We start from the raw sequence: 25,885 nt of genomic DNA, 5'->3' as shown, positions 1-25,885 counted from the left end.
GGAGTCAGTGGCTATGGAATGGAGTTTGTGGCGGGGACCGAAAACAATGGCTTTGGTCTTCCCAATATTCAACTGACCTCAAAAAAGTAACTAATTTGTTGTGAAACAATTTCAGACGCACGGAGGACTTGAAAGGTGTTAATATATCTACAAGTGTGTTCTTTCTTTCACCAGCATCCTAGCAGCAGAAAACCAGCAACTTATTTTTTTAATCACACTTAGTGATATAAATAGAGTAGAGCGCTATAAAAAGAGTATAGTACCATAAATATATGCCAGCCGTGGCTCAGTGGTAGCACTCTTGCCTCTGAATCAGAAGGTCATGGGTTCAAGCCCAATTGAGATTTCAGAACAGAATCTACGCTCACACTCCAGTGCAGTTTCAGATGAGACGTTAAACCGAGGTCCCATCTGCTCTCTCAGGTGGGCATAAAAGATCCCATGGCACTATTCAGAGAAAAGGAGGGGAGTGCTGATGAATATTTATTACTCAATCACCACCACTAAAATTGGTCATTTATCTGATTGCTGTTTGTGGTCCCTTGTTCTTCAGAAACGGGCTACCTCAATTTCCTACATTGCATCACTTTGGGGCATCCTGAGGTTGTGAAAGAGGCTATAAAAATGCAAATTTGTCCTTCTTTACCATAAGAGTGTAGCACTTTATATAGAGTACAACACCGTAGAGTAGAGCGCTATCATGAGAGTATTGGGGCTGGTGGGAAGAGAAGGTAGTACACACGTAATGGGGAGCGGCTGGTGAAGCAACAGGGTGAAGTGGCAGGGAATGTGAAGGAAGCTGCAGAAACCTACAAGCTGCCTGTCCCTTCTTCCCCTACCAGAAAATGGAACCTCAGCACCCCTCACTCAAAGAAGCAGAATGTGAGAGAGAGGGAGAGAGGGAGAGAGGGAGAGAACGAGAACGTGCGAGAAGAATGAGAGATAGAAAGTGAGAAAGAATGAGAGAGAGAGAAAGGAAAAAAAGAGAAATTTGAAATGAATCCCAGGAATAAGCAAGAAAAAGAAAGCTAGACACAGAAAAAGAAGAGAGAGAAATACAGCAACATGCAAGCAACAGACAGGTAAGAGAGAGGCATGGCACCGTGCATCAGGCAATTCACTAGTTTTCGATATTAACATCCACAATTGTTTTGTGGACATTTGTTCAGGTACAAGGGAAGATTATAGTTCAGTAGAAAGCGAACTGCAATATCCACCAATTGAGGTCAATAAAAGCTGATCATTTGAAGTACTTTTATGTCAACTACAAGCTTTAGATGGGAGCTTGTGGGAGAAAAAGGAGCTGATGAGTGAAGGAAGATGAGATGTGGGTAGCAATTCAGGTGAAGCAGTGCCAGATCCTAAACATACATGACAGGGATAAATGAATGTCAATAAAGGTGTTGCTGTGTGATCTGACTGGGATCAATGGTACTTTTCAAGTTAAGAATATTTAACACTTTGAATACTGGTTGCCATTGATTATGTCCAAGATACACACTTTGACAGTCAAGATACTGGTGTTAAAAGGCATGTTTGCATGGTGCCAATCCTAATTACAAGGAGCCGCAAAAACTTAGGCAATCAAGGAACATTTCTCAATTCAATGTTTGCTGAAAAAAGGAGAAAGAAAAGATGAAGTGTTTCAAATTGGCACAATTAGTGAAAGAAGCGTTAACTACTGTGGGTGGATAAATCTCGTCGATAATGATGGTCAACTATATGGATGCAGTGTTTATGCTGGCATCATATTTAATTCTGCTAGAAACTGAAAACATTGAGTGGAAAATAGCAGCTCTAACTGAAAGGCCTGCCATGGGTTGGGTGGTTTCTTTTAAAGTGTCATTTTTGTGGTAAAACATTTAGAACAAAATATATATATCTTTTATTATTCTCGAGATGAGGGTGTTGCTGACAAGGCCAGTATTTATTGCCCATCCCTAGTTGCCCTTGAAAAGATGGTGGTCGGCCGCCTTCTTGAACTGTGTGGTAAAGGTGCTCCCACAGTGCTGTTAGATAGGGAGTGCCAGGATTTTGACCCAGCAACCATGAAGGAACGGTGATATTTGGTTAAGTTGGGATTGTGTGTGACTTGGGAAGTTGCCCGTAAGCCACTGTCTCACACCTCCTCACATATTGTGTCAGAGAGGCATTAGCTGAGGAATGGGGGATTCTTGCCTGCCCATGGATGGCTTGAGATGTAGAAGACAGGACAAGAAAAGGGGAAAGAGAAAAAACACCGATTTAAAAAAAAAAGTCTTGCCCTCCCCAAAAAGTAGCTGACTTTGTATAGGTAATCTTAACTATTATGAAGCAGAATTATAACGTCGACACAACTATATAATAAAAATCCATTTTACAGTATTCAATTTAAATCTAATTAGCTACAGCCTTGTTATAGTCTTTCATCCATGCAAACATTTCCTCCTTAGTTCAGAGGGGTTAATATTAGGAGTGATTTTCCAGTGTCTGCAACTACTGATTACCGGTAAAACCAGGCGGGTAAAGAAATCTGCCCGAATTACCTCCACTATTTTAAATGGAAGGAAAATCAGGTAGGTTTCGTTTAGAGTTTCATTCACTCCAACCTGCCCAATTTCTCTATTTGCTGCACCTGCAAATAGACCCAGGAATATCTCTCCTGTTATTCAACACCTCTGGCCTCCCATAGCTGGAGCGATATTTTGGACAACACTTTGATTAGATGTGGCGATGAAGCCATGGTATTTACCGCTCGAATCACTTCTGTCTCTGCTTTCAGTCCAACTAAATAATGGTGTTGACGTCAGAAATGACCATCAGCAGCTTACTCAGGTTCTGGCTACAAGAAGAAAAATGCTTTGTTTGCTCTCTTTAGATAGTGACATGCACAGCAGAGTCTAGTTGTATGGGATAGTGTGTTAACCGTGGCTCAATGGTAGCACTCCCACCTCAGAATCAAAAGGTTGTGGGTTCAAGTCCCACTATAGAGACCCGAGTACAAAATCTAGGCCGACACTCCCAGTGCAGTACTGAAGGAGTCCTGCACAGTTGGAGGTGCCGTCTTTCGGATGAGAAGTTAAAGCAAGGTCTGATCTCACAAGTGGATGTAAAAAAAAAACGCAAGGCACTATGTTTAACAAAAGCAGGGGGACCCTCACAGTTTTCTGGCCAATAATTATCTCTCAACTAAAACAGATTATTTGGTCATTATCAGGTTGCTGTTCATGGAAGCTTGCTGTGTACAAATTGGCTGCCATGTTTCCTAAATTACAACAGTGACTACATTTCAAAAGTACTTAATTGACTGTAAAGCACTTTGGATGCCCTGAGGTCAATGAAAGATGCTATATAATACAAGTCTTTCTGTGCTGAAATAGGGTTCTAAGGCATCAGCCCACTGATACCTTGCCCAAGAGGTTGTTGTTGATAGACTATTCCAGTCCTGGAAGAGTATTGTTGTTGAGCCCTATCCAACATATCCCAGGAGTTGTTAATTGATAGTGATTAGCAGCGGAAAATGAGACTGGTTAGCCCCAAGCCCTGCCCACCTAGAAGCACTGCTGCCAAGGCCACTATCTATGGACAGAAAGGGTGGTGGGACCAAGAAGATCCTGGGTTTGTTTGGCTGACACTCATAGCAGACATTTAACTCACCAATTGAGCCATCAGGGAAAACAAATTAAAAGCCTATCCTTTGGTATGTGGCACAAATATGCTGCACCCAAGAAACACCTGAGGGGTTTTGATAGAGCAGATAGGGAGAAACAGATTCCACTGGCAGGGGGATTGGTAACCAGAGGTGCGTTGAGCAGAATTTTCTTTTGCACAGCGAGTTATGATGATCTGGAATGCACTGCTTGCAAAGGTGGTGGAAGCAGATTCATTAATAATTTTCAAAAGAGAATTGGATATATACTTGAAAAGGAAAACATTTGAAGGGCTCTATGGAAAGAGCATTGGAGTGGGTCTAACTGGATAGCTCTTTCATAGAACTAACACAGGCTTGATGGGCTGGATAGCCTTCTTCTGTGCTGTAAGATTCTATGTTTCTGTAAGTGATGCAAGACAATTCCTGGTTGCAGTTCTGAAGGACTTTGCACTTGGGGTGTAAAAGTCTGACGAAAGCTATTTCATGCCTCAATGAAAGGCATTAAGGAAATGAGCACTCATCTCATTCATACTAGCAAGATGGTGGGGGGGCGGGGAAGAGACGGAGGAAAGACAGAGTGTGAAGCTAAATCAGTCTTCTGTGCGCGTTTACAAATACAGATAATGGCGCCATTAATCTGTAGAGAAAGTCTTGGTCTGTGCTCCTTTGAATCATCAGGAATGTCTCCAGGTAATTGCTGGTTATGGTTGTAGCTATTCATAGAAACAGTTCATTTTAATATGGCAGAGTAATTTATTTTTGCTTTCCCTCAGTCACACAACATTAAAACAGTGACTACACTTCAAAAGTACATTTGCTGTAAAGCTCTTTGAGACGTCCTCAGATCATGAAATGCACTGTATAAATACAAATCTCTCTTTCTCTCTCAGGTTGCAGGTCGAAATCTTCATCGCTTATGGAGATGTGTGTTTCTGGTTAAACTTTGATGGGGTACGTTCCTTCCTCACCCATGAACTCAAGCCTGAATGTTGCCCACCCCATAGCTCAGAGTAAAACACCTTCAGGCAAATGTCACGTACTGGTGTGCCTAAGAAGGCGCGATGGGCGGTTTGAGCGAACAATCGCGAGGATACCCCAGCCATGGGTGGAAGCTGAGGCGACTATTCCAATGCTCTCCTGGCCAGCCAACTACCTTGCGCTCTCTGTTAACTTGATCTCATCCAAAACTCTGCTGCCCTTATCCTAACTTGTACCAAGTCCTGTTCACCCTTTAACCCTGTGCTCGCTGACCTACATTGGTCTGGCAGCATCGCAATTTTAAAATTCTCATCCTAATTTTCAAATCCCTCCATGGCCTCACACATCCCCATCTCTAACGTTGTCCAGCCCTAAAACCCTCAGTGGTCTCTGCGCTCCTCCAATTCTGGCCTCTTGCCCATCCCGAATATCCTTTGCCCCACTATTGGCGACTGTGTCTTCAGCTGGCTAGGCCCCAAGCTCTGGAATTCTCTCCCTAAACCTCCACGGCTCTCTCCTCCTTTAAGATGCTCCTGAAAATCAATCTCTTTAACCAAACCTTTAGCCAGCTATCTCAATGTCTCCTTCTTTAGCTCGGTGTCAAATTTTGTCTGATAATGCTCCTGTGAAGCAACTTGAGACATTTTACTATGTTAAAGGCACTATATCAATACAAGTTGATTTTGTTTAAAAACGGGTAACATTTTGAAATTAAATGACTCACCCCAAAATGTTTGCAGACACTCTCTAGTAGCACTAACAACCCAGTGAGTTCAGATCCCACCATGACAAATTGTGAAACAGACGTCAAAAAAATCTGGTAATTTGTGGGCTGGCACCAGAGAAACTGACCATAAATACTGCCCTGATTGGTTTCACAATCTACCTGGTTCAAAAATATCTTTCAGCGAATGGGAAACTGCCACCCCTACCTGGTCTGGCCTCCAAGTGGGTCCAATCTTATACTATCTGGTTGATGAGTGATGGGCAATATATGCTGGCCTTGTCAATGTCAACCACATCCCAAAAACAAGTTTAAAAAAAAATTGGTTGGGAATTTTCTGGTAGAGAAGTTGCACGTATTTTGCAATATTAGGTAGCAAGCTGAGCGAGCGTTTTCAACGCAGAATGGGCCGGCATTGTTCAGCCATGTTAAATTCATTAAAAGCATTGCTGCATGTGCAAGATGCCCTGCAGAGCAGCGTAATGTTGCATAAAAACAGAAAATGCTGTAAATTTCAGCAGTCCAGGCAGCATCTGCGGAGAGGAAGCAGAGTTAACGTTTCGGGTCGATGACCCTTTGTCAGAGCTCTATGGCTCTTAGATATGGCCCTTATGGCTAAAGGGATCAAGGGGTATGGAGAGAAAGCAGAAAGGGTACTGAGGTTAATGATCAGCCATGATCTTATTGAATGGTGGTGAAGGCTCGAGGGGCTGAATGGCCTACTTCTGCACCTATTTTCTATGTTTCTAGGTCTGTACTGAGTAAACTGGTCAAGGCTGCAGTGGTCACTGGGTGCTACAGTTGATTGACATCATAGGCAGTCCTTTTGGAATCGAGGAAGACTTGCTTCCACTCTTAGAATGAGTCTTTAGGTGGTTGAACAGTCCAATATGAGAGCCACAGTCCCTGCCACAGGTGGGACAGACAGTCGTTGAGGGTAAGGGAGGGTGGGACAGGTTTGCCGCATGCTCTTTCTGCTGCCTGCGCTTGATTTGTGCATGCTCTCGGCGATGAGACTCGAGGCGCTCAGTGCCCTCCCGGATGCACTTCCTCCACTTAGGGCGATCTTTGGCCAGGGACTCCCAGGTGTCGGTGGGGATGTTGCACTTTATCAGGGAGGCTTTGAGGGTGTTCTTGTAACGTTTTCTCTGACCCCTAGTACAAGGAGGGCAAGGTATCAGCTCAGGTCCTACTCCTCAGTTACCCTACTGGAAGATACACATGTGAGGACATTGGGTGAGTACACGATTTGGCTCCACTGTGCTGGTCCCCATGGTGGGATGGCAGGACTGACATATGAAGAAAGACTGGATCGACTAGGCTTATATTCACTGGAATTTAGAAGAATGAGAGGGGATCTCATAGAAACATATAAAATTCTGATGGGATTGGACAGGTTAGATGCAGGAAGAATGTTCCTGATGTTAGGGAAGTCCAGAACCAGGGGTCACAGTCTAAGGATAAGGGGTAAGCCATTTAGGACCGAGATAACCTACATACTGACTGGTCAAATCAAATCGCATGGGGTAGCCTGGAGGAGGAATTCATAGAATGCATACGGGATTGTTTCTTAGAACAGTATGTAACAGAACCTACAAGGGAGCAAGCTATCTTAGATCTGGTCCTGTGTAATGAGACAGGAATAATAAACGATCTCCGAGTAAAAGATCCTCTCGGAATGAGTGATCACAGTATGGTTAAATTTGTAATACAGATTGAGGGTGAGGAAGTTGTGTCTCAAACGAGCATACTATGCTTAAACAAAGGGGACTACAGTGGGATGAGGGCAGAGTTGGCTAAAGTAGACTGGGAACACAGACTAAACGGTGGCACAATTGAGGAACTGTGGAGGACTTTTAAGGAGCTCTTTCATAGTGCTCAACAAAAATATATTCCAGTGAAAAAGGGTGGTAAGAGAAGGGATAACTAGCCGTGGATAACCAAGGAAATAAAGGAGAGTATCAAATTAAAAACCAATGCGTATAAGGTGGCCAAGGTTAGTGGGAAACTAGAAGATTGGGAAAATTTTAAACGACAGCAAAGGATGACTAAGAAAGCAATAAAGAAAGGAAAGATAGATTACGAAAGTAAACTTGCACAAAACATAAAAACAGATAGTAAAAGCTTTTACTGATATATAAAACGGAAGAGAGTGACTAAAGTAAATGTTGGTCCTTTAGAAGATGAGAAGGGGGATTTAGTAATGGGAAACGTGGAAATGGCTGAGACTTTAAACAATTATTTTGCTTCGGTCTTCACAGTGGAAGACACAAAAACCATGACAAAAAGTGCTGGTCACGGGAATGTGGGAAGGGAGGACCTTGAGACAATCACTATCACTATGGAGGTAGTGCTGGACAGGCTAATGGGACTCAAGGTAGACAAGTCCCCTGGTCCTGATGAAATGCATCCCAGGGTATTAAAAGAGATGGCGGAAATTATAGCAGATGCATTCGTTATAATCTACCAAAATTCTCTGGACTCTGGGGAGGTACCAGTGGATTGGAAAGCAGCTAATGTAATGCCTCTGTTTAGAAAAGGGGGCAGACAAAAGACAGGTAACTATAGGCCGGTTAGTTTAACATCTGTAGTGGGGAAAATGCTTGAAGCTATCATTAAGGAAGAAATAGCGGGACATCTAGATAGGAATAATGCAATCAAGCAGACACAACATGGATTCATGAAGGGGAAATCATGTTTAACTAATTTACTGGAATTCTTTGAGGATATAACGAGCATGGTGGATAGAGGTGTACCGATGGATGTGGTGTATTTAGATTTCCAAAAGATATTCGATAAGGTGCCACACAAAAGGTTACTGCAGAAGATAAAGATATGCGGAGTCAGAGGAAATGTATTAGCATGGATCGAGAATTGGCTGGCTAACAGAAAGCAGAGAGTCGGGATAAATGAGGTCCTTTTCAGGTTGGAAATCGGTGGTTAGTGGTGTGCCACAGGGATCGGTGCTGGGACCACAACTGTTTACAATATACATAGATGACCTGGAAGAGGGGACAGAGTGTAGTGTAACAAAATTTGCAGATGACACAAAGATTAGTGGGGAAGCGGGTTGTGTAGAGGACACAGAGAGGCTGCAAAGAGATTTAGATAGGTTAAGCGAATGGGCTAAGGTTTGGCAGATGGAATACAATGTTGGAAAATGTGAGGTCATCCACCTTGGAAAAAAACAGTGAAAGGGAATATTATTTGAATGGGGAGAAATTACAACATGCTGCGGTGCAGAGGGACCTGGGGGTCCTTGTGCATGAATCCCAAAAAGTTAGTTTGCAGGTGCAGCAGGTAATCAGGAAGGCGAATGGAATGTTGGCCTTCATTGCGAGAGGGATGGAGTACAAAAGCAGGGAGGTCCTGCTGCAACTGTATAGGGGATTGGTGAGGCTGCACCTGGAGTACTGCGTGCAGTTTTGGTCACCTTACTTAAGAAAGGATATACTGGCTTTGGAGGGGGTACAGAGACGATTCACTAGGCTGATTCCGGAGATGAGGGGGTTACCTTATGATGATAGATTGAGTAGACTGGGTCTTTACTCATTGGAGTTCAGAAGGATGAGGGGTGATCTTATAGAAACATTTAAAATAATGTAAGGGATAGACAAGATAGAGGCAGAGAGGTTGTTTCCGCTGGGAGACTAGAACTAGGGGGCACAGCATCAAAATACGGGTTTAGCCAATTTAAAACCGAGTTGAGAAGGAATTTCTTCTCCCAGAGGGTTGTGAATCTGTGGAATTCTCTGCCCAAGGAAGCAGTTGAGGCTAGCTCATTGAATGTATTCAAATCACAGACAGATAGATTTTTAACCAATAAGGGAATTAAGGGTTATGGGGAGCGGGCGGGTAAGTGGAGCTGAGTCCACGGCCAGATCAGCCATGATCTTATTGAATGGCAGAGCAGGCTCGAGGGGCTAGATGGCCTACTCCTGTTCCTAATTCTTATGTTCTTATGAGGAGAAACTTCTTCACTCAGAGAATTGTGAACCTGTGGAATTCTCTACCACAGAAAGTTGTTGAGGCCAGTTCATTAGATATATTCAAAAGGGAGTTAGATGTGACCCTTACAGCTAAAGGGATCAAGGGTTATGGAGAGAAAGCAAGAATAGGGTACTGAAGTTGCATGATCAGCCATGATCATATTGAACGGTGGTGCAGGCTCCAATGGCCTACTCCTGCACCTATTTTCCATGTTTCCTCTCCACAGATGCTGCCTGACCTGCTGAGATTTACAGCATTTTCTGTTTTACTCCAGATTCCAGCATCCGTAGTATTTTGCTTTTGTAAGAGTAATGTTGCCTTTAGTCATGCATCATTAGCACTGCTGTAATGACCTGCACTCACAAATGTTGGTAAAACGAATCCCATGGATCGTCAGTGTAGATATTCACTGCTTCAAATTTACAGTGTCAACATCGAGGCCTCAGCTCGTGAGGCTACACATGAATACTTATTCCCTCTAAAAAATGCACTAAACCTTAAATAGATTGAAGCATTTTTTATATAAATGCTCATATTCTTGCCCAAGATGATCTTGTATGTTTAGACTAGGAATAGGATGAAAGTCAACCAAATAAAAACCAAAGAGGTATTGATCTTCACTCCCCTCCTCTTACCCAAGAACAAGTCCTATACTATCTGTGTTAACTCGCACTGGCAATCAGGTGGGAAGACCATCCATGTAGCTGCAGCAAACAGCCTAAAATGGGCTCACCACATTAGTCTGCTGTAGGCAAAGCTCAAAGGTCATATTATCCAAGTGCTCCATTATACAATGGGCACTGGTTTGATAATGGTGCCTACACTTGTACATGCCTTAGAGCAGTGCACATCGGTTGACTGTTTAGCACTGCTCTTTGTCCAGTTTAGGTGCAGTCTGCCACCTGTCTGCCATTCCACTAATCGGTCTTTATGAACCAAGAAGGATTGACAATTTAATGCCAATTCATGCTGAATTTTGGGGTGTGTGATGTTTTGACCTGGATTCAGGCTGTCCCACCTATTTTGCACAGAATTTTCACAGCCAGCGGACAAAGGGAAATTTTATCTCATGAGTCAGCTGCATTCAAGGCCAGCTCTCAAAAGGGAAAAAAAGAGAAATAAAAAAAACAGTAAGTGGGAAAATGTTCCAAGGCACTTGACACAATACTATCAATCTTCATCAATTGTAGTGTCACGTTAAAGAGTAGCCATGTGGGGATTTAGAAAAAATTAGGACGCGCCTGCTAGAATTTTTGGAAGGTATCAACTCGCTTAGTTGATAAAAATTATACAGCAAGTTAGATTTCCGAAAGGCACTAGATAAAGTTCTATATGTAAGGCTTTTAAATACAAAGGTTCATAAATCTGCAAAAGCAGAAAAAGGAGAAAGGGCTCAGCTGGTTTTATGTGAATCGTGGTCCCAACCATTTTTTATGCCAGTATTCTTTCATTAACAAAAGAAAATTAAATAAGGAGATTAAAAAAAAATATATAACTACTGCTAGACCAACTTGCACATTAATAGGTTAATATCAAGCTGAACAATTCCTTCATACTAAGAAAATTCTTACTTGAACCATATTTTACGTGTCAACTGCGTAGCTAATGAACCCAAGTCTGGAAACACATTTCATGGTTTGTCTTATTAAAAGAACATCAGCAGCCAGCTGTACAATCAAATTCATTTAGTCCTGTATCGTGGCAGCTCATTCATCTAGGCTCACCACAAAAATCAATTCCATTTGCTCTTTATTAAAATGTGCATTGACTTCAATCATAACTGATTAATCTAAGCAGCACCAATATAATGTTATCTTTAAAACCCCCACTGAAACTCACTTTAGTTATTCTCATCCAATTCTTTTCACTTCAGCATCTTTTACGGAATAAACATCACAAAGACAGCACTGGTCAACAACATTGTTCATCTCTGATTAGCTTTTGATCACCAGATTCAAAATACTGTGCAAAAACTGGATTAAAAAAAAATCTTCTCACTCTCCCCCTCTAGTTGGCTGACACTTACACCCAAACATTCAGTCCTCTGCAGGTCAACACAGGACCAGGAAAATGGTCACCTCCCCCGGTCAACTATATTTTGTAAGTTTTCAGTTTCTTCAATTTGATGGTGAAACAAACATTATTATAGCAATAAAGGCTACTGAATTATCAGGAATTTTTTTTTTAACCCTAATTTATTGGGCTTAAAGTACCACAATACGCACTTAAAAACTGGAATTAAAAACAGCTCAACATTTTAATTCACAGAATCGTACAGCACAGGAGGAGACCATTTGGCCTCTTAGAGTTTTCCAATTAGTCTCACTCCGCCGTTAATTCCCCACAGCCCTGCAAATTTTCCCCTTCAAATATTTATCGAATTCCCCTCGATACTGAATCCGCTTCCACCACCCTTTCAGGAAGTGCATTTCTGGTTGCTGCATTAAAAAAAATTATCCTCATCTCGCATCTACCTTCTCTCTACCCTACTTGTGCTTTTTAAAAAAAAACTTTTAACCACTTTCTTTTTTTGCTCCCATGTAAGAGCTGGGGGCAACTTTTCAATAAGCAGATTTCAATCATATAAAAACCAGCTCAATAAGGCAAGTTTTTAGTCCATTAAAAGCAGGATGACTGACACGGTCACATCTAGGTCTAATTCTGATGCATTTTTGAACATCAAACCGAGATAGAGGAAGCCCATCCCATGAGTCAATTTGCCAGTGGTCTAGTGGGGAGCAGCACAGTAGAAGTACCAATGGTGTGCTTCTTATTTCGGAGGCTGCCGTTTCAGTTGCCAAACTTTGGAAATTCTCACTAGCCTCAGTTCATACAAAGCACAGGTAAAAAGCTAGTTTCTCCAAACTTCAAACAGATCAACTAACAAAATATTTCCAAGTGATTGGAAGAAACACAAATTTGTGAGCAGCGATGAAAAAGTAGCAGTCAATTACAATGAGCCATGCTTCCTAGGCAGCTTAGAAAAGGCCAATGAATCCAGCTGTGCCGTGCAACAGCAGTGAAAAATAGCTCAACAGCAGCAGCTCAAAGCCAGCTTCAGTGAGGAGGCTCTGCGAGTATTGATGAAAATATTTATGAATAGACAGAAGCATCTTTGTTTGGTAACCGCAGCCTCCTGATTTAAAAAAAAAATTCTCAGGATGAGGGCTTCGCTGGGAAGGCTGGCATTTATTGCCCATCCCCAGTTACACTGACGTGATGGTGAGCCGCCTTTTTGAACCACTGGGAGAGGTTTGATACAACGGAATGGTTTGTTAAGCTATTTCAGAAGGCAGATAAGAGTCAACCACTTTGGCTTGAAACTGGAGTCACATATAGGCCATACCAGGTTAAGGATGCTAGGTTTCTCAATTCATTGGCAGATGGAGTATAATGTTGGAAAGTGTGAGGTTATGCACTTTGGCAGAAAAAAAAATCGAAGAGCTAGTTATTATTTAAATGGAAAAAAATTGCAAAGTGCTGCAGTACAGCAGGACCTGGGGGTACTGGTGCATGAAACACAAAAGATTAGTATGCAGGTACAGCAAGTGATCAGGAAGGCCAATGGAATCTTGACCTTTATTGCAAAGGGGATGGAGTATAAAAGCAGGTAAGTCTTGCTACAGTTATACAAGGTATTGGTGAGGCCACACCTGGAATACTACGTATGGTTTTGGTTTCCATATTTAAGAAAGGATATACTTGCTTTGAAGGCAGTTCAGAGAAGGTTCACTAAGTTGATTCCGGAGATATGGGGGTTGACTTATGAGGAAACATTGAGTAGGTTGGGCCTCTACTCATTGGAATTCAGAAGAATGAGGTGATCTTATTAAAATGTATAGGATTACGAGGGGGCTTGACAAGGTGGATGCAGAGAGGAGACTAGAACTCGGGGGCATAATCTTAGAATAAGGAGCTTCCCATTTAAAACTGAGATAAGGAGATATTTCTTCTCTCAGAGGGTTGTAAATCTGTGGAATTCACTGCCTCAGAGAGCTGTGGAAGCTGCTTCATTAAATAAATTTAGACAGAGATAAACAGTTTCTTAACCGATAAAGGAATAAGGGATTACATAAGAACATAAGAAATAGGAGCAGGAGAAGGCCATACAGCCCCTCGAACCTGTTCCGCCATTTAATACGATCATGGCTGATCCGATCATGGACTCAGGTCCACTTCCCTGCCCACTCCCCATAACCCCTTATCGTTTAAGAAACTGTCTATTTCTGTCTTAAATTTATTCAATGTCCCAGCTTCCACAGCTCTCTGAGGCAGCAAATTCCACAGATTTACAACCCTCAGAGAAGAAATTTCTCCTCATGTCAGTATTAAATGGGCGGCCCCTTATTTTATTATGCCCTCTAGTTCGAGTGGAACCAGTGGAAACATTCTTTCTGCATCCACCTTGTCAAGCCCTCTCATAATCTTAAATGTTTCGATAATATCACCTCTCATTCTTCTGAATTCCAATGAGTAGAGGCCCAACCTTCTCAACCTTTCCTCATAAGTCAACCCCCTCATCTCCGGAATCAACCTAGTGAACCTTCTCTGAACTGCCTCCAAAGCAAGTATATCCTTTCGTAAATCTGGAAACCAAAACTGCATGCAGTATTCCAGGTGTGGCCTCACCAATACCCTGTATAACTTTAGCAAGACTTCCCTGCTTTTATACTCCATCCTCTTTGCAATAAAGGCCAAGATGCCATTAGCCTTCCTGATCACTTGCTGTACCTGCATACTAACCTTTTGTGTTTCATGCACAAGTACTCCCAAAGTCCCAGGCACTTTGCAATTTTTCTCCATTTAAATAATAACTTGCTCTTTGATTTTTTTCTGCCAAAGTGTCTGACCTCACACTTTCCAACATTATACTCCATCTTTGGGTTATGGGGAGTGGGCAGGAAAGTGGACCTGAGTCCATGATCGAATCAGCCATGATCGTATTAAATGGCGAAGCAGGTTCGAGTGGCCGTATGGTCTACTCATGCTCCTATTTCTCATGTTCTTATGTTTCCTTCCCTAAAGGACATGAGTGAGCCAGTTGGTTTTAAAAAAAAAAAATCCAACAGCTTTATGATCACTTTTACTAATAACCAGCTTTTTATTCCCAGATTTTTTTTAAACTGAAATCAAATTCTGAAACTGCCCTGGTAGGATCTGAACTCATGCTCTTTGGATTATTAGTCCAGGCCTGCGCATTACTAGTCCAATAACAACCTAATACCAGGCACAGAAATCCATTGCGGCTGTCTCCTGTCATTATTTATGCACATTTATTTGTTGTAGAGCTTCAAAACCAGAGCAATGCCGAGCCCTAAATGAGATGTCCTCGGAGCAGTGTAAAGAAAGCAGGCACAAGCATCCCTTCATAACCTCCTGTATCAGTGGGGCACACACGTGAAACTGAACCAGGCAGCACCAACAGCACTTAGGCATTGCACATCTGCTCAGACCAAGTGGGATACAAGTGCATAGGAACAGGAGTAGGCCATTCAGGCCCTCGAGCCTGTTCTACCATTCATTAGATCATGGCTGACCTGTATCTGAAATCCAGCTACCCGCTTTGGTTCCATAACCCTTACTACTGTTTCCTAACAAAAATCTATCAATGCCATTTCCCGACATTTACTGCAAATCAAACCCAGATATCAAAGTAAAATGGCCACGCAGGATTTTATAACAATTTTAGCAGATGACAAAAAAAAAGGTGAGGTGAAGGTGCAACGGATGTCAAACAACCAGAATTCCCAAAAATCCTCTAGTAAATTCCAACAAGAAATGTATAGTGCGACCTCACTTTGAAAACGTAAAGCAGATAATTACAGCAGTGCATGTCATACCTTTTAAGCAGAACAAACAGCTGATAATGAAAAAGACAATGACCAGTTTTGAGGCGGGGAAAACCTTCACGCACACACACGTGTCTGTGTTTGACATGCATCATAATTGTATTGAGCTTGACAACTGATGAATTGGTGGATATCAGATTGAAGGATATCTGTATAAATACCTGTCTCCTGTCGTCAGGGGCTTTAAGGAAGAGTGCATTTATCACAGCAATCGTGTAAGTCTGAATGTCAGGATCCGACCTTTTGTGACCAAAAGAACACCAAAAACATATTAGCATGGAAACACACTGGTTTTTTTGTATATTTTAAACAAGACCAATGCCATCAATTCTACCAACAAAATTAAATCACTGCAATCAGATTTACATCCACGCACTCTCGATAAAAAGCAAATTGCTGGCTGTGAGCCAATTTTAAGTGAGACACCCGGTCTGCTTCTTGCACATAAATCAGTGCTGCTGTATGCAACTGTCTTGTCGGTTGTGACTTATTGCTTCTAACAGCACTCTATTGTGGCCACAGTAAACACAATCTGTTTGGCCTATAAGTAGGAAGTGCTTCTTGAAGGAACATTTAATGATCTCAAAAACTTTGCATCTAGGTCTCCATAGTAAGACTTTTCCCCTTAAAATAGGATTCTCAATGTAATAACCTATGAGTTGCTAGTGGAAGGACAATACTGCAGTACTAAACAATATACTTGAACATATTACTGTGTATGTATGTGTATATAAATATAATACACAAAAAACTCTTTAAAGATAATATAAAGCCTGAAATTTGATGCATTATAATTTAGTTCTGTCTCGATATTATAACCCAACCATCTCTCACTATGATTTTAAAAGTATACTAAGGAATATAAAGTATTTCCTTATTTATGTAATTTTGGAAAATTATTATCTCTTACCCGGTTAGAAGATCATAGAATCATAGAACACAGGAGGCCATTCTCGGCCCATCATGCCTGTGTCAGCTCTTTCTAAAAGCTATCCAATTAGTCCCACTCCCCTGCCTATTCACCATAGCCCTGCATTTTTTCCCCTTCAAGTATATGTCCAATTCTCTTTTGAAAATCACTATTATATCTGCTTCCACCATCCTTTTAGGCAGTGCATTCCCGATCATTAAAATAAATTCTCATCTCCACTCTGGTTTCTTTGACAATACCTTAAATCTGTATCCTGTGGTTACCGACCCCTCCAGCTACTGGAAACACAGTTTCTCCCTACTTACTGTATTCAAAACCTCTGAGAGTTCTGAACCTCTATTAAATCATTCCTTCACCTTCTCTAGTCTAAGGAGAACAATTGGAGTTTCTCTAGTCTCTCCACAAAACTAGTGACCCTGATACCATTTTAGTAAATCTTCTCCAAGGCCTTGACATCATTCCTAAAGTGTGGTGCCCAGAATTACACAGAGAGCGAGAGAGAGACTGGGGGGAGGGGGGGAGAGAGAGACTGGTGGAGGGGAAGAGAGAGAGACTGATGGAGGGGAAGAGAGAGAGAGACTGGTGGAGGGGAAAGAGAGAGAGACTGGGGGGGGGGGGGGAAGAGAGAGAGACTGGGGGGGGGAAAGAGAGAGAGACTGGGGGGGGGGGGAAGAGAGAGAGAGACTGGGGGGGAAAGAGAGAGAGACTGGGAGGGGGGGGGGAAGAGAGAGAGACTGGGGGGGGGGGGGAAAGAGAGAGAGAGAGAGAGAGAGAGAGAGAGAGAGAGAGAGAGAGAAACTGGGGGGAGGGGGGGGGGTGGGGAGAGAGAGAGAGAGAGAGAGAGACCTGGGGGCCAGGGGGGGATCGGAGAGGAGAGAGGGAACTCAGGGAAGACGGATCACATTCTTCCAACTCTCTACAAGGGACATCGTTGGAGTGGATGAAATCCAGAAGTCATGACACTGTCACTATTCTCTTCATACCCAATAAGCCTATTAATCTGTTAACAATCCGCGCACAATGCCCCATCTATGGTGGGGTGGGGGCGTTAATGTCATGCACTTGTGCTGGTTTAAGGCTGGGGGAGGGATGCACTTGCACAGGGGTAAGACACCAGCTGGGGGAGGCATGCATTTGCGCTGGAGTAAGGCACTTCAGCTGGAGGAGGCATGCATTTGATCTGGAGTAAGGCACTTTGGCTGGGGGAAGGATGCACTTACGCTGGGTAAAGCACTTCGGCTGGGGCAGGCAGGTACTTGGACTGGGGGAGGCATGCACTTGGACTGGGGTAAGGCACTTTGGCTGGCCCTTGCTGTCTTTTGGGGAGCTCTGTTCTCTGTCACTTCAGGAAGTCAAAGTGGCTCGAGTTACAATTTGCAAAGTCGGTGAGACCTTGGGATGGGCAGTTCCAGTTACACATTCCAGTGAAACTTCAGGGTGTGGCTTATCCTCCAAGGGGACCAATCATAGTCAAAGAGTAGAGCATGGCTGCCATTTTGGCAGTACAAATAAGCACGTCCTTAATATAGATTATAAAAAAGCAGTGGTCCCAATCAATATTCCCATTAACTATTTTTTGGGTGCGCGGTCCCTTTAAGGGGTTACACGCATTCCATTCAAATTACTGCACATGCGCGATTTTTGCCATTAGAATACCTTTGAGCTGGCAGGGCCTGCAGATTGCTGCACGTCCGATCAGCTTAAAGGGAGCTTTGGTCCCAATACTTCCCTTTAAATCTTAAAAGCAACAATTCACCACTACTCTCTGCTTTCTGTCCCGTAGCCAATGTTGTATTCACACAGCCACTGCCCCTTTAATCCCATGAGCTTCAATTCTACTAACAAATTTATTATGTGGTCCTTTCTTAAATGCCTTTTGAAAGTCCATATATACACATCCTCATCAACCCTCTCCGTTATTTCATCAAAGAACTAGTTAATCATCAAGTTAGAAATGAAGTTAGTCAAACACGATTTGCCTTTAACAAACCCATGCTGGCTTTCATTTATCTATCCATAATTTTCCAAGTACCAATTAATTTTGTCCCCGATTATTGTCTCCAAAAGTTTCCTCACCACCGATGTTAAGTTGACGGGCCTGTAATTGCCATCTTATAACACTGCTGCGAAGCGCCTTGGGACATTTTACTACGTTAAGGAGCTATATAAATAAAAGTTGTTCTTGTTGTTTATCCCTCACTCCATTTTTTGAACAGGGATATTAATAATTGCATCCCTTCAGTCCTCTGGCACCACTCATAGCCAAGAAGGATTGAAAGATTGTGGACAGAGCTTCCGCTATTTCCACACTTACTTTCCTCAGAAACCTAGGATGCATCCCATCTGGACTGGGTGACTTTTCTACTTTGATATTTAATATTTTCTGGCTATTTTGTGTCTCAACACTGAAACACAAAGTTTCTCATCTAGCATCAGCTGTAGGACCTTTAGTGAACAGCTCCATTGGAAATAATTCTGATTACTAAGCTTTCTTCCCCTGGATACTGCCCAGGAATGTTAATTTCTTGTTCAAAGAAGTAGGTTTCTGCCCATGATTCCCCACATGTTCCCAATCTCACTCATGCCACTTTCTACAGGGAGGGAATAACCAGAGAAGCCCAGTCCCTCAACCACAGAGACCAAGAACTGTAATTTAGAAAGAAGGAATCTTATTTTCAACAAATAGTGTTCCATGAGCCCCAGACTTGGTTTGGAAAACAGGTCACTGCATTTCAAACCCAGTTTTCATCAATTTCTACTTCTTGTTCATGTAAAGGGTTTTTCTATTTTATATTCTAATACATGCTCTGACACAAGCAAGGCACGTCACCGTGGAGACAAGCTGTGAAGAGGCCAGCAGTTTTCCCATGGAGAACGAATGATTGATTGGAGGAAGAGTCAAATATGTACCTCCTGGAGATCACAAGGTGGCAGCACTGGCACAGGGGCTGGGAGCAGGCTGCTTATTCACCCTCCCAACCGCAACTAGTGCATGAATCATAGAACACAGAAAGAAGTGATCTAATTTGTCCTATTCCTCTGCTCTTTCCCCCCAACCCTGCACATTTCTCCTTTTCATGTACACCTGTAAATCCAATTTCCTTTTGAAAGTTACTTCTGAATCTGCTTCCACTACTCTTTCAGTCAGTGCATTCCAGATCACACCAACTCGCTGAGTAAAGACATTTCTGCTCATCTTCCCGCTGGCTTTTTTGCCAATTATCTTAAATCGGTGTCCTCTGGTTTGCAACCTTCCTATCAGTAGAAACAGTTTCTCTCTATCTACTCTATCAAAACCCCTCAGAATTTTGAACACCTCTCTTAAATCTCCCCTTAAACGGCTCTGCACAATTCACTCATGAGATTCAAACTGCTCAGTTTTAGCACAAACAGCATGGAACATTTTTTTGACCAACTATCAGCCTAGAAAACCTAGGACAAAGCAGTGTCCTAAAAGGATTCAGGATGCTGGTTTCCACAAAATAGAGAACAAAAGTGAACACAGTATCCCAGGAGTCATCTCATCAACAACAAATACAACTTCGGGATCACCTATTTTGCATAGAATTTACAGCACAGAAACAGGCCACTCAGCCTCACAGGTCTATGCCGATGTTTTATGCTTCACACGAAGCCTTCTCCCACCCTATTTCATCTAATGCTATCAGCATATCCTTCTATTCCTTTCTCTTTCATGTATTTATCTAGTCTACCCTTAAATGCATCTATGCTATGCCTCAACTACTCCCTGTGATAGTGAGTTCTGCATTCTAACCACTCTCTCAGTAAAGAAGTTTCTCCTGATTTCCCTATTGGATTTATTCGTGTCTATCTTACATTTATGACTGTTATTTTTGGACTTCCCCCACAAGTGAAAACATCCAGTTTACGCCTACTCTATCAAATCCCTTCATAATTTTGAAGACCTCCATTAGGTCACCCTTCTGCCTTCTTTTTTCTAGAGCAAAGAGCCCAGTCTCTTCAATCTTTCCTGATAGTTATAACCTCTCAGTTCTGGTATCATTCTTGTAAATCATTTTTTCACCATCTTTGTGCCTTTATATCCTTTTTGTAATATTAGTCAAGGCACACCCTCACCAGTCTGACTCAACATTTTATTTGCTTTCTTCCAGGTAAGGGCTGTTATGAGAACTTACCCGTGCAGATGTGGCATTAGCTGGCCAATTGTGATCTCTTGTGCCACCTTCTGGTAGAGATCATAGCTGTTTAACACCATAGACTCCAAGATTGCCAGCGACCGTTGTAACACAGACACATCTGTAGCAGATTTGTTCACATAACTTGCTATCTGATAAGTACATAAAAGAAACAGTAAATTTTAAATTTAAAGTTTCTGCAAGAACATTGCTGCCATACACGGATATAATTTTTGCCCCTTCTCAGGTCTGCCATTTCTGCACCTCCACCTTGTGTGAAGCTGGTACTGGCTGAACTACAAATGTGCAGAGACTGTGCCAATCTATTTTCTTTTGTGGGCGGGGGGTCTTAATCTAAGACTTTGCGAGACTTTTGGTGGTATCCATCGGAGAGGTTTACAGATTCTTTTTGAAGCAATTGTTCACCAAGACAAATCAGCAGGCAGTGTTTTAAATTCTGAAGTCAATAAAACAAGTTAAACACTATTTCCTTTAGTGCGCTCTGCACCGTACAGGCTACAGCACAGAACAAGATAAAAGGTGTTCAACTGCCGACTTAACCTGATCGGTACTTTTCTTTCATTTTATTCAGTGCAAGTTTTTCTTTGGTGGGAGGGGCTGGAAGAAGACAACAGAATATTAATTGTTAATAATAGACATTCAAAAATGTCATTCAACAAGGAAATGCATCTTGTGAAGTGTAACATGGCACAACATGCTTGGAGCACCAAAGCGTGATGGGAAGTTGGGTTGTAGCCATTACCAACTGCATCAATTACCAATTTCTACCACATGGCTTTGAACTGCAAGGACTGTTATGTCAGCAAACTTGGCAGCCAATTTACACACAAGGTTCCAGTTCCATAAACAGCATTGTGATAATGACCAGATATGTTTTTAATCATGTTGGTTGAGGGGATAAATGTTGGCCAGGACACCAGAGAGAATTCCCCTGATTTTCTTCCGAATAGTTCCACAGGATCTTTTATGTTCACCCGAGAGGGCAGACGGGGCCTCGGTTTAACGCCTCATCCGAAAGTCGGCACCTCCGACAGTACAGCACTCCCTCAGGACTGCACTGGACTGTTGGCCGAGATTATGCGCTCAAGTTTCTGGAGCGGGGCTTGAGCCCACAACCTTCCGACTCCGAGGCGAGAGTGCTATATGCACTGAGCCAAAGCTGAGGGAATCCAACCTCAGCATAAATGCAAGGGATTTAGGGCACTGGGAACCAAGACAAGTAGAAGCACTTCAGCCGGAAGTGGTTCTGCAGAATGTGCAGAATGCTGCATTGTCGGAGGTGCCGTCTTTCGGATGAGATGTCTGCCCTCTCAGGTGGACGTAAAAGATTTCCTGGCACTATTTCGAAGAAGAGTAGAGGAGTTCTCCCCGGTGTCCTGGCCAATATTTATCCCTCAACCAACAGATTATTAATCCACTATCTGTTTGTGGGACCTTGCTGTGGGTAAATTAGCTGCTACATTTCCTACATTGCAACAGTGACAGCATTTTAAAAGTGCTGCATTGGCTGTAAAGTCCTTTGGGACATCCTGAGGTCATGAAAGGTGCTATATAAATGCAAGTCTTTAAAAAAAATTCCCAGAGCATCAGGCGCAACCTTTACCCTCTGACCACACTCCTTTGCCAATGGTTGGGGAAAGTCTTTACAAAAACTGCACTGAGGGTGGGTGGGGAGAGGCCAAGAGCAGTCAGCCCGCCTGCTTGGGTTGCCAACCCTTCAGGGTTGTCCTGGAGTCTCTAGGAATTAAAGATGAATCTCCTGGACACTGCTGTGAGCAATTCAGGAGGATATTATAGGGGCATTAAAAAAAAGTGTGTTTTCTTCCGCCCATTTTCTTTGAACACATTTGTTTATTAGTTATAAAAATATTGGAGTTGAGAACAAAGGCCTTTTGACGGGTGGAAAGGTTGGAGACGGGAGGTCAGCTGACGAAACCTCCAGGAATACATCCAACCAGAGTTGGCAACCCTATGCACCTAAAGGTGAAAAATACATTGCTGCTCCAACTCTGCGCACGTCAGTCACATTATGGAGGCATGCAACTGTGCCTTAAAGTGGTACTGTACGCCGGCAGAGCCAATTACCCTCACTCTGTTGCGGCTGGTGATACAGCATCAGAAAGAGACCTAATTGAGGTTTTTCAGCCAATAGGAGTAGACAGGTCAGATAAAGAGGAACAGGGTAAGACCATACAGCCTCTTGAGCCGCTTCCACCATTCAATTAGATCATGACTGATCTGTATCTTAACTCCATTTATCCGCCTTGGTTCCATAACTCTTAATACCCTACCTAACAAAAATCTATCAATCTCAATTTTGAAATTTTCAATTGACCTCCAGCCACAACAGCTTTTTGGGGAAAGAGAGTTCCAGATTTGCACTACCTTTTGTGTGAAGAAGTGCTACCTGACATCACTGCTGAATGGTCAAGCTCTAATTTTAAGGCTACGTCCAATGTTCCCTTTAAGCTGCGCGGCTGGAGGTCCAGTGCAGCCGGCTCACCATCTTTTAAATAGAAAAAGCACGCGGCCCCAAAATTTTCTGGGAACATTGGTTAGGCCCCCTTGTTCTGGACTTCCCCTACCAAAAGGAAATAGTTTCTCTCTTTGATCAACTTAAAGACCTCAATCAGATAACCCCTGAACCTTCTAACATTCAAAGCAATCTATCCTCATAATTCAGCCTTTTTAGCCCCAGTATTGTTCTGGTGAATCTGTGCTGCAGACCGTCCAAGGCCAATATATCCTTCCTGAGGGGTGGTGCCCTGAACTGAATGTAGTACTCTAAATGGGGTCTAGCCACAGCTTTATATAATTGTAACATAGCTTCCACCCCTTTGTATTCCAACCCTCTTGACATAAAGATCACCATACCATTAGCCTTTTAAATTCTTTTTTGTATTTATCCACTAACTTTTAGGTGATTTTATGGAATCAAGGCGGATAGATGGAATTGCGATACAGATCAGCCACGATCTAATTGAATGGTGGACAGGCTCAAAGGGCTGAAAGAACTACTCTTGTTCCGAAACGCTGCACAGGGGACCCATTGCCTTACCAAACCTACCCCCCCACCCCCCTGGTACAAATCACTCCAGCCAACTCAGTACCTTTTTGATGAAAGCCACAGAGAATGTATCCCAGGAGACAATCCCGTGATCCATGAGCTCAACAAACGCAGTCAGGGTGAACGACAACATGTCCCCGAAGCTGAAAGGACAAACAACGCACAAGTCAGTTCCAACTATATGAACTTGGGCAACACAAGAATTTTCTCTGATGTTGTTTTTGCACAGCAGCAAACTGAGGGAGGGAATAAAACAGAAGAAAGCCCTACAGGGTACCGTAGTTGTCAGAAAGCATGAAGAGCAGCTGGGAAAGAAAATCAACTAATTAAATTATGCCGATAACTCAGTAGACAGCAACACTGCAATCTGAAAGGAAGAAGTATTAGTAGAAATAGTACAGTGCAGCCAAGAGAGCGTCATGCAATTCCCATGCGCTGGATTACAAGAGCTCTCAGATTAGGTCAGTAACCAGCTTCATCCACATACATAGCTTTATTGTCAGCAGGAGAGTTATCAGCCAGAAATTACAGCTCAGTCACTAACCAATCATCTCTTTATTAGTAGGCTGTTAGGGTAGGGATTGTGATTTTTTAAAAAAATAGATTAAGCTCACGCAACAGAATTTTCTTTTCTGAGCCACAAAGAATACCTTTGCGAGTCGAATCGGAGTTTGATAGTGATTTGTTCGCGCAACTCTGTCCTGGGTTTACACGTTACCTTTTTTGGAACGATGGAATTTGAGCATCAGGCTCGCTTTGTCTCCATTTCTGTAACTAATGGCACATTGCCCTCCCATTTCACACATGGTTTCTACATGTGGTTGGGAGAGAATGCGGACTGTCCCATACCAGCCCAAGTTGGCACAGGATACTTGGACGTCGTTGATACAGATTCTACACTCGAAAGGCACTAAAAATGGTGTAACTCTGGATCTTCATATATCTGCTTTGATTCTCTCCACATTGCCGTCAGTACAATGGAGTCTGGTTTAAATATATTCCTGATTCCAGTGTAGCATTCTAATGAGTGAAACTCACTGAACACAGTAATAACATGATAAATAGTACTCACATTTTGATAGCATCTTATCTTATTTCGAAGTGCAATGACTGTTAGACACAGGCAGCGAGCATTCTGCAACAATCCACAAAGAGCAAAGAGATGAAAGACTTGTTCATCTTTTTTAAGAATAAAACTAGGGAATCTGTCAAGGTGCAAAACTTGGCCAGTATACTGGGAGAACTCTCTGCCCTTTTTCAAATAACGCCATGGGATCTTCAGAATCCACCTGAAACAGGCAAGCGGTCTTGGTTTAACATCCTAAGGAGAACACCTCCAGCACTCCCTCGACAATGCACTTGCCCAGCAGCCTGGTGTCAAGTGCTCGAACTAAGACTTGGGGCTCAAACCCACAACCTCCTGACAGCAGAGCATTATATTCCTTACCAAAATTAAAAAGGCGTTTAAATTCACCAACACAACTTACAAAAAAAAAACCTTGGTCATGAAGTATATTTTTTTTAAATGCAGATATACTATTTATTTTCCAGGAGGTTGGCTAATTTCAATTCAGAGACCATGACATGGTCATCTTTGCGTTTACACGGTTACATATTTCTTTACACATTTGGAGAGGGGTGTTCTATGCACCTATCACAGTGGTGACCGTACATAGACTATGCCACATTCTATAGGTCTCTCTGCTCTCCCCTCCCTCGCCCCAATTTACATTCCTAAAACAATCCAAACTTGGAAAGCCCTTATTCAAGAACCCGTTCCCTCAGTGCCAGCAGCCCCAACGTGCGAGTGGGTTCTGCCGTTTCCCTACCTACACCGTCCCCCCACTAACATTGCAGGGCAGACTCTGAATAGTAGCCACAACAGATCGTAATAATGACAAAGTAACCGGCTGCGGACTTTCCCCAATGTTAGAGGATGTTTCATGCAAATAAGCAGTGCAAAAAAAAACAAACCAAAAAAATCTCTTAGCCCCTCTTAGAACAGAGAAGGTTAAGGAGAGATTTAAAAGAGGTGTGCAAAATTCTGAGGGGTTTTGATAAGGAAAAACTGGGCAGGAGGGTCAGTACCCAAAGGACACAGATTCAAGATAATTGACAAAAGAACCAGGGGGAGGGAATAAGGAGGGATTATTTTACTCAGTGAGTTATGATGATCTGGAATGCACTGCCTGAAAGGGTGGAGGAAGCAGATTCAATTCTAACATGCAATGGGGCATTGGATATCTACTTGAAGGGGAAAATTTGCAGTGCAGCGCAGAAAGAGCAGTGGAGTGAGACTAATTGGATAGCACGGCACAATGGGCCAAATGGCCTCCTTCTGTGCTGTATGATTCTATTCTATGAATAATGCTCCTCAACCTGACACTCACGTGGTTGTCTAAATGACACTGCAAAGGTTACCTGAGATGGCATTGTAAAAGTTGTCCAAGGTGACACTGTAAACAAGGCTAACCATATACAAGGGAAAGCACTATGTACCGAATCTGAAAGGCACTATTTTAGGGCGAGTGCAAAAA

At 42.7% G+C, this 25,885-nt stretch overlaps 1 protein-coding gene across 7 annotated transcripts in view; it reads right to left on the bottom strand.

The window, feature by feature from the left end:
• Positions 1 to 25,885, bottom strand: part of elmo1 (engulfment and cell motility 1 (ced-12 homolog, C. elegans)) — a 351,421-nt gene that overhangs the window by 193,650 nt on the left and 131,886 nt on the right. For all 7 annotated transcript variants that reach the window (XM_070880592.1, XM_070880596.1, XM_070880593.1 and 4 more), the window contains 3 exons: positions 23,392 to 23,491; positions 20,261 to 20,412; positions 15,334 to 15,412 (listed from right to left, as the gene is read on the bottom strand). In XM_070880592.1, coding sequence (XP_070736693.1) covers positions 15,334 to 15,412; positions 20,261 to 20,412; positions 23,392 to 23,491 — 331 coding nt within the window. The remainder of the gene's footprint in view (positions 1 to 15,333; positions 15,413 to 20,260; positions 20,413 to 23,391; positions 23,492 to 25,885) is intronic.

The sequence above is a fragment of the Pristiophorus japonicus genome, chromosome 5, assembly GCF_044704955.1.
Source record: "Pristiophorus japonicus isolate sPriJap1 chromosome 5, sPriJap1.hap1, whole genome shotgun sequence".
In the NCBI taxonomy this organism is placed as follows: domain Eukaryota; kingdom Metazoa; phylum Chordata; class Chondrichthyes; family Pristiophoridae; genus Pristiophorus; species Pristiophorus japonicus.
Note: the sequence above shows the minus strand (reverse complement) of the source record. Positions and strands in the feature narration are given on the sequence as shown.